The 9,874-nt window shown below is 32.3% G+C and overlaps 2 protein-coding genes across 2 annotated transcripts in view; both read left to right on the plus strand.

Annotated features, from left to right (window-relative positions):
• Positions 1–1,452, plus strand: part of LOC107689352 (NAD-dependent protein deacetylase sirtuin-1-like) — a 12,468-nt gene extending 11,016 nt beyond the window's left edge. The window contains exon 9 of the mRNA XM_016487309.1: positions 327–1,452. Coding sequence (XP_016342795.1) covers positions 327–586 — 260 coding nt within the window. The 3' untranslated portion in view covers positions 587–1,452. The remainder of the gene's footprint in view (positions 1–326) is intronic.
• A 1,090-nt stretch (positions 1,453–2,542) lies between these two features.
• Positions 2,543–9,874, plus strand: part of LOC107689372 (CDK2-associated and cullin domain-containing protein 1-like) — a 9,252-nt gene continuing 1,920 nt past the window's right edge. The window contains exons 1-6 of the mRNA XM_016487332.1: positions 2,543–2,865; positions 6,925–7,051; positions 7,134–7,236; positions 8,033–8,128; positions 8,338–8,440; positions 8,828–8,917. Coding sequence (XP_016342818.1) covers positions 2,709–2,865; positions 6,925–7,051; positions 7,134–7,236; positions 8,033–8,128; positions 8,338–8,440; positions 8,828–8,917 — 676 coding nt within the window. The 5' untranslated portion in view covers positions 2,543–2,708. The remainder of the gene's footprint in view (positions 2,866–6,924; positions 7,052–7,133; positions 7,237–8,032; positions 8,129–8,337; positions 8,441–8,827; positions 8,918–9,874) is intronic.

Here is a 9,874-nt window from a genome sequence, read left to right on the forward strand (position 1 = left end):
TTGTTTTTATATATACATCAATCACTTTTCTATTTATGTAATTTATTTATTTTATATTAATATATTGTATATTATAATTATATTAATATATAGATAAATGTTATTTATTATATTTAGATTATGATGTTATTTTTATTATATTTTTGAATTATTAAGTATAACGTGTTCATAAAATGTTCAATGTTGCGTGTTAAAATCACATTAGATCATCACTGTTCATATAAACGATGCTTAAAACCAAAGCTATCAGATATTTATTTCTGGAAAGTTTTGCGTTCTCGAACACTCACTGCACGCATGTCATTTGTTGTTTTTCTGTTTTGCAGCCTCGCAGTATTTATTTCGAGCACCGAACCGCTACATTTTCCACGGCGCCGAGGTCTACTCGAGCTCAGAGGACGAGTCGTCCAGTTCCTGCGGCAGTGACAGCGACGGCTCTCGCTGCAGCGCGGACGCTGTGGAAAATGAAGACAGCGACGTGGAGGAAGAAAACACAGATGGCCTCACAGAGACAGTACAGGAGCACGAACACAAACGCCTTCAAACGGACTGCACCGCAGAAACAGACCCGCCAACCACACAATAACTCACTAGCACTCGCTGCGTCTCATGTGCTCAAGTCTGTTTGATATATTTTTGTATCTCCTCCCTCCTAAATGCCCTGTTATGTCTTCTAATGCATGCAACTTCTTTCTTTTGTTTCACCACCAGTCTTTTTATATTTTTGCATTTTTAGATGTAAAATATACGGTTAATTCCGGTGAATGTTTCTGCCTGAGAATTGAACATGCATTGAACATGGATAAAAAAAAAAAGGGAATGATTTTCAAACCAAAGATTACTTTTTCCGTATCGTTTTCATGTTTTGCACAAGTTCCTTGTTGGATCTGGTCAACGTGTTTCGCATGTGCACCAAACTGTGGCATTTTCAGACATTTGGCAGTCTTTTATAGCCAGTAAAGTCTGATAGTCATCATGTTTTCCATTCATTTTTATACCTATAGAAAGACATTATTTACATGCATTCACACTCTTGTGATTCCTGTCCTCAAGCACTTCTGAATCCGTTTTTGATTAATATGCCTGTTGATGTTGGTTGGTTTTATAAATGCAGCGTCTTTTCCAACTCTCGTTGACCGGGCATTAAAATCTTTATAACACTGTTAAGTTATAATATCAACACGACCTCATGATTCCCTCATGCAGTTGATGCAGTTTTGGTGGTTTGTTCTTAATCTCATGTTCAAAATACGAATTTATTTTCAGATTTTGTGTTTGCGTTAATGCAGATTGGCGATGCTGCAAAAATACAGACTTCACAAATGTAGCATCTTTGACTCTTATCACTCATCTTTGAGCTAAACGCTGTACATGATGCATGCAAGTTAGTAACTAAGAATGGTAGAGAAGTATTTTGCTTGGTAATAAAATACTCCAGAGTTTGCAGGATGATCAGTTGAAGCTGTGTTTAAGGAGAGGGTCGTGGAGGCCTGACCATAGTTGCATTTCTAAACTATTTCATACAGTTGTATTTTTAAAAAATATGTACTGTGTTCTACATTTACTGCGTGTTTGAATTATGAGGTTACAAGTTTTATGTCGTTTATTAAAGTTAAATAGATGATAAAGTCTTTAAAGAGCATCTTGATGAACCTGGACTGCAGGCAACTAGCAAAAATGTAGTGTTATTACTAAGTAAATAATCCTTGGTTAAATAACTGACTTTGCAGCCTTATTTAGAATATATAAATATAGTTTTTAATATATATTCACATTGTTGTGTAGGTAAGTTAAGTAATAGATCTAGCAAGTGTGTTGTTTAAAAAAGTCAACAACAAATCCATTAATACTTACAGAACATTTTATTAATAAAACTACATGAATAATGCCTAAATTAAATAGAATTTAATGCATTTTTGTGTTCATAAAATTACTTCTTATTAACTTGTTAATTTTTTCTTAATAATTGGTCATATTTTGTTATATTTATTAAATAAAATTATTAATATTGTATTGTTTTTTTAAAACAACATAATATATCATTTTATTTAGCCTGTTATTTATATAGTTATAACAAATCCATTAAGATATAGAGTATTTAATTAATTGCTTAAAGTTTATTTTTTATTATTTTAAGATTATGCATTGCTAAGAACTTCATTTGGACAAATTTAAAGGCTATTTTCTCAATATTTAGAATTTTTTGTTTGTTTTTTTTTTGCACCCTCAGATTCCAGATTTTCAAATAGTTGTATCTCAGCCAAATATTGTCCTCCTATCCTAACAAACCATACATCAATGGAAAGCTTATTTATTCAATTAAATTCAGTTATAAATTGACCCTTATGACTGGTTTTGTGGTCCAGGGTCACATTTGTAAGTCGCTTTGGTTAAAAGCATCTGCTAAATGTAATGTACAAATAATGTTTGAGGGATAGCAAGCCAAGAAATAAATACTGATTGATAAATATTAATTTATCAAATTAAATATTCGATATTTATGCCGACGACGGACTCTTATTTTGCCATGCAGACTGTTGTTTTGACACGTCCGCCATTAAACGGAAGTCCGTGTCGGATCTCGCTTCGGATTGACAACAAAATAAACAGGAGTGAAACTGAAGCGGTAAACATGCGTCGGTCAACGCTGAGCTGAAGCGGGTTTGAGCTGAGATGGAGTGCTAAAGCTCTCTCAGTGCGGCAGCAGCATGGAGGAGATGCAGGGGGTCGAGGATGATAATCATAACTGTCGCGCGGAGGCTGTGAGTGTGTGTTCACCTGCGCAGGTGTGTGTGGACTCAGACTCCAGCAGTGACACCTGTGAGTCCACCTCTGCGCTGCTGCTCAACTCCACCTCCAAGTTCCGTAAGTTACACCAACACACCTCTGTTCATCAATTTGCACTGGCTACCAGTAGCTGCTCGCATTAAATTCAAGGCATTATGTTTGCCTACAAAACCACCACTGGCCCTGCACCCCTTTACCTAAATTCATTAAGCGATCTCTATTCTAATTATATTTAATCTATTTGTTTACTTGACCCTCTAACAATAGCACTCTATTCTAATTCTATTTAATCTATTTGTTTACTTGACCCTCTAACAGTAGCACTCTCTATTCTAATTCTATTTAATCTATTTGTTTACTTGACCCTCTAACAGTAGCACTCTCTATTCTAATTCTATTTAATCTATTTGTTTACTTGACCCTCTAACAGTAGCACTCTCTATTCTAATTCTATTTAATCTATTTGTTTACTTGACCCTCTAACAGTAGCACTCTCTATTCTAATTCTATTTAATCTATTTGTTTACTTGACCCTCTAACAGTAGCACTCTCTATTCTAATTCTATTTAATCTATTTGTTTACTTGACCCTCTAACAGTAGCACTCTCTATTCTAATTCTATTTAATCTATTTGTTTACTTGACCCTCTAACAGTAGCACTCTCTATTCTAATTCTATTTAATCTATTTGTTTACTTGACCCTCTAACAGTAGCACTCTCTATTCTAATTCTATTTAATCTATTTGTTTACTTGACCCTCTAACAGTAGCACTCTCTATTCTAATTCTATTTAATCTATTTGTTTACTTGACCCTCTAACAGTAGCACTCTCTATTCTAATTCTATTTAATCTATTTGTTTACTTGACCCTCTAACAGTAGCACTCTCTATTCTAATTCTATTTAATCTATTTGTTTACTTGACCCTCTAACAGTAGCACTCTCTATTCTAATTCTATTTAATCTATTTGTTTACTTGACCCTCTAACAGTAGCACTCTCTATTCTAATTCTATTTAATCTATTTGTTTACTTGACCCTCTAACAGTAGCACTCTCTATTCTAATTCTATTTAATCTATTTGTTTACTTGACCCTCTAACAGTAGCACTCTCTATTCTAATTCTATTTAATCTATTTGTTTACTTGACCCTCTAACAGTAGCACTCTCTATTCTAATTCTATTTAATCTATTTGTTTACTTGACCCTCTAACAGTAGCACTCTCTATTCTAATTCTATTTAATCTATTTGTTTACTTGACCCTCTAACAGTAGCACTCTCTATTCTAATTCTATTTAATCTATTTGTTTACTTGACCCTCTAACAGTAGCACTCTCTATTCTAATTCTATTTAATCTATTTGTTTACTTGACCCTCTAACAGTAGCACTCTCTATTCTAATTCTATTTAATCTATTTGTTTACTTGACCCTCTAACAGTAGCACTCTCTATTCTAATTCTATTTAATCTATTTGTTTACTTGACCCTCTAACAGTAGCACTCTCTATTCTAATTCTATTTAATCTATTTGTTTACTTGACCCTCTAACAGTAGCACTCTCTATTCTAATTCTATTTAATCTATTTGTTTACTTGACCCTCTAACAGTAGCACTCTCTATTCTAATTCTATTTAATCTATTTGTTTACTTGACCCTCTAACAGTAGCACTCTCTATTCTAATTCTATTTAATCTATTTGTTTACTTGACCCTCTAACAGTAGCACTCTCTATTCTAATTCTATTTAATCTATTTGTTTACTTGACCCTCTAACAGTAGCACTCTCTATTCTAATTCTATTTAATCTATTTGTTTACTTGACCCTCTAACAGTAGCACTCTCTATTCTAATTCTATTTAATCTATTTGTTTACTTGACCCTCTAACAGTAGCACTCTCTATTCTAATTCTATTTAATCTATTTGTTTACTTGACCCTCTAACAGTAGCACTCTCTATTCTAATTCTATTTAATCTATTTGTTTACTTGACCCTCTAACAGTAGCACTCTCTATTCTAATTCTATTTAATCTATTTGTTTACTTGACCCTCTAACAGTAGCACTCTCTATTCTAATTCTATTTAATCTATTTGTTTACTTGACCCTCTAACAGTAGCACTCTCTATTCTAATTCTATTTAATCTATTTGTTTACTTGACCCTCTAACAGTAGCACTCTCTATTCTAATTCTATTTAATCTATTTGTTTACTTGACCCTCTAACAGTAGCACTCTCTATTCTAATTCTATTTAATCTATTTGTTTACTTGACCCTCTAACAGTAGCACTCTCTATTCTAATTCTATTTAATCTATTTGTTTACTTGACCCTCTAACAGTAGCACTCTCTATTCTAATTCTATTTAATCTATTTGTTTACTTGACCCTCTAACAGTAGCACTCTCTATTCTAATTCTATTTAATCTATTTGTTTACTTGACCCTCTAACAGTAGCACTCTCTATTCTAATTCTATTTAATCTATTTGTTTACTTGACCCTCTAACAGTAGCACTCTCTATTCTAATTCTATTTGATCTATTTGTTGACTTGACCCTCTAACTCTAGCACTCTCTATTCTAATTCTGTTCTTTAAAAAAACTTGCCCCTTTTAGACTTGCACTCGATTCATTTACTAACTGCTTGTTTTCTTAAAAAAAAACTAACACTAGCTTCTGTATTCTTTTTGTATTCTATCTATTTGTTTTCTTGTTATTTATTATGCAATTAACAAAAAACAAAAAAGGCCTTTAACACTAGCTTGCTCTATTCTTTTTCTATTCTATATGTTTTCTTTTTATTTATTATATAATTTAAAAAAAACCTTGCTACGTGTACTGTGTTAGGCTAACTGAGACTTGTTATAGCACTTGCATATTATTGCTCTTTTGTTGATTTTGATTGCTTCCATTGTCCTCATTTGAAAGTCGCTTTGGATAAAAGCATCTGCTAAATGACTAAATGTAATGTAATGTAATGTAAATGTACAGAATACCACAGTGACGAGTCAGATGGTAACACCATGGTACTTGGATGGTACTGGAACTTGTGTGCCATGGTAAACATCCTTTAAAGCTATTTAAAAGCCCTCTTGCGCACGCTGTCTCTCTTTCTGTATGTATAATTATTTATACTAAACATATTATTTGACATAGTATAATATTTATATAAATATTTTATACATTTATTTGTATAGTTTTTTAATTTAAAAAAAGTAGCAAAATAATAAATATCTAAATTAAATGTAATTTATTAAAATGTGTTCTTAAAAATTGCTTTTTTTGTTTTAAATAATTGTATTATTTTCTTTTTTATTCATTTTTCGTACTATTCTATTAATTTATTTAACAATATTAAACAATGCCTAAATTAAATGGAATTTTATAAAATGTTCATAAAAATTGCTTTTCATTAATTTATTAATTTGATTGATTTTGTATTGTTTTTTCTAAAGCAAAATAATAAATAATTTAAATTATGTATGTTGTTTATAATATATTTATATTTATTTATTGACACTGCCGTTCAAAAGTTTGGGATCAGTAAGATTTTTAATGTTTTTTAAGGAAGTATCTTTTGCTCATCAAGGCTGCATTTATTCGATCAAAAATAGAGAAAAAACAGCAATATTGTGAAATAGTATTACAATTTAACACAACAGTTTTCTATTTTATTATACTTTAAAATAGAATTTATTTCTGTGATTAAAGCTGTATTTTCAGCATCATTACTCCAGTCTTCAGTGTCACACGATCTTCAGAAATCATTCTGATTTATTATCAATGTTGGAAACAGTTGTGCTGCTTTATATTTTTTTGGAACCTGTGATACCTTTTTCAGCATTCTTTGATGAATAAAAAGTTAAAAAAAGAACAGCATGTTCAAAATAGAAACCTTTTCTAACAACATGTCTTTACTATCACTTTTTATCCATTTTACACATCCTTGCTGAATAAAAGTTTTCAATTCTTTAAAAAAATATACTAATTCCAAACTTTTGTACGGCAGTGTATATGTTATTTTATATATTTGTGATTACTGCAATACTGTATTACTGCCAAAATACTGTTCGTGTAAGCGATAGAGAGTAGTTTTTCAGCAGCAAATGTCATGCATGTTGCTTCTGTTTGTTTGACGTGTCTAGTCTTGAACACAATGACAGCAGAAGAATACAGGACAGTTTACTGGCCAAAACTAGAGCGAGCCATTGAGCATCTGCTCACTCAAAGCCCGATGGAGCACATCTCCATCTCATACGAACAGATCTACAGGTTAGTGCTGCTTCACTCCTGAACGAGTCCGAGCATGCTGCGCATCTGTGTTTTAATACGTCCTTCTGTGTTCTTCTTCCAGTCACGTTTATAAGTGTGTGTGCCAGCAGCACTCAGAGCTGCTCTACAGCGACCTGATGTGGAAGATCACGTCTCATCTGGAACAAGTGTCTTCTGAGCTACAGGTCAGTGCATAGACGCTTTAAACCTGTTTGTAGTGCTGCTGTTGTGGGTAAATAAAGTGAGATTTTAAATCTACCACGATCAAATCGTTCTTTCACAGTCATGTGATGTTTGTGATTTATACGTTGATATACATGACAAAATAAGATTTTTAGAATTTATTTAAAATGTTAATAAAGTCATCTTTGTTCACATGTTTTTTGTAACTAAAAAACAATTTTTTTTTTTATCAAGAATTTATTTTTTGTCTGAAATGCGTATAACTTTTCTTTAAATGTGTGTTTACACATTTTTATTAACTTTATTATTTTCCTATTATACTAATGTTTTTATACATTTTTATAATTCTGTTAATATCAAAATAACGAATGCCTAAATTAAATATAATTTGTCATAAAATATCTGTTCATAAAATGTCTTTTTTGTTCATTTATATATATTTTTTATTGATGTTTTTATAATTTCTATTAAAGTTTTATTGTTTTGGTTTTTTTTAGAAAAAAGAAGCAGTGATGCCTAAATTTGTTATTAAAATGTGTTCATAAAAATGGCTTTTTAATAACTTTCTATTGTATTATTATTTATTTTGTATTTTATATATTTTTATTAATTTTGTATTGTTCTCTTCTTGAAAAAAGCAAAGCAATAAATGCCTAAATTAAAGATAATTTGTCATTCGAAATGTCAATAAAATACTTTTTTATTCATGCATTTATTTTCTATTATTGTTTTTATAATTTTGTAATATTTTTTTTAACAATAAATGAATAAAATGCTGTTGTCTCATCTCTTCTGAAGGCCAGCCCTCCAGAAGATTTAATTGAAAGCTTTAACGTGGCTCTGACGCGGTACACAGCCGCTCTGCACTGCATCGTTCCCGTCTTCATCTATATGGTACAATGCTAATACTCAAAAATGAATGCCTTTCAAAGTGCCTCTGTCACTGAATACTTTCAGTGTACCTTGTTCTGACACAAATAATGAAAAAAGAAAAAAAAAATGCCAATACTCTGTGTTTTTGAATATAATTGTTATCATGACACTTTCCATGTTTTCTGAGATCTGTATTCATTTATCTGCATTTTAACCTGATTTTGTTAAAGAACAAGTTCTACATTGAGACGAAGCTGAACCGCGATCTGCGTGACGATCTCATGAAGCTCTTCTCCGATCACGTCGCAGAGAAACACGTCAGCACGCTACTGCGTGAGTGCAGATCAGACACAGTCTTCTGACTTTGCAATGCGTTTTGTAAATATGAAGAGTTCATTTGCAAAAACAGATAAGTCCATTTTTATTTTTATTTTCAGAAATCACGTTTTTTTTTATTGCGCATTCCAAGTAATATCAATCAAACTGCAATTGGGTTGTTTTGATTAAGTAATAATAACTTAAACAAATACGTGAAACGTGAACTCGTGATGCCTTGAAAGTGGACAAAACCGGCTTTTTTGACAAAACGTGTTTAGGGTGCAGATCGCGCTATATGTGGAGAATAATGCACTGCTATCAGCTCTTTTTTTTTTTTTTTAAAGTGTCGTTTTTGCAAATGAACTCTTCATATATTAATTAAAGTGTTATTTTTTTTCTCAGCTCTTCTTAAAAAGGCTCATTCCATGCCGTTTCAAGTCAAACCATCAACTATGGCGAGTGTTGTGAAAGGTCTTTATGCCCTCCGGCCAGGTGAGAGGAATTTTTCTTTTCTTTTGCTTTTAATGCAGGTGTAAGTGTAACTGTCTGTATGCATCGCTCTGTGTTTGTTATTCTGAACAGAGATGCAGATACTGATCTGTGTTCATGTACTGAGTTACAGTGGGTTTGTTTTGTGTCAGAGTGATGCCGTTATTTGCTCGTCGTTCTGTTGCATGCAGCATTTGCATAACCAAACATTTCTCCACTCTGTTATCTGTCTATTGTTTTTCAGATGTATGTTAAGCTGTAGCTACTTTCTTAAATTCAATTTTTTTTTAAAAAGCAACATTTACACTGACCCCAAAAACGATTCGGACTCTTTAGTTGCATGCAAAACATCAATCCAAGAGACATCTGCAAGCAAACGATGCTGGAGCTTTTCTCAGAACTCACTTCATTTTTCTCTTTAAATTCACTAGGAACCTGTTCCACAAACTCTGACAACCAGGACTTTTTGTATTCATTTACAACAATATATTTGTTGTTTCATAGTTCACTTCATTATGTGAAAAGTTTTGATTGAAATATATATATATATATATATATATATATATATATATATATGTATAGACACACAGACAGAGACAGACAGACACAGACAGACAGCTAGACACACAGACAGAGACAGACAAGACACAGACAGATAGATAGACAGACACACAGACAGAGGCAGACAGACATAGACAGACAGATAGATAGATAGACACACACAGACAGATAGATAGATAGACAGACAGAGGCAGACAGACACAGACAGATAGATAGACAGACACACAGACAGAGGCAGGCAGACAGATAGATAGATAGACACAGACAGATAGATAGACAGACACACAGACAGAGGCAGACAGATAGATAGACAGACAGAGGCAGACAGATAGATAGACAGACAGAGGCAGACAGATAGATAGACAGACAGAGGCAGACAGACAGATAGATAAACACAGA

The sequence above is a fragment of the Sinocyclocheilus anshuiensis genome, unplaced genomic scaffold (assembly GCF_001515605.1).
Source record: "Sinocyclocheilus anshuiensis isolate Anshui unplaced genomic scaffold, SAMN03320099.WGS_v1.1 scaffold709, whole genome shotgun sequence".
NCBI lineage: Eukaryota > Metazoa > Chordata > Actinopteri > Cypriniformes > Cyprinidae > Sinocyclocheilus > Sinocyclocheilus anshuiensis.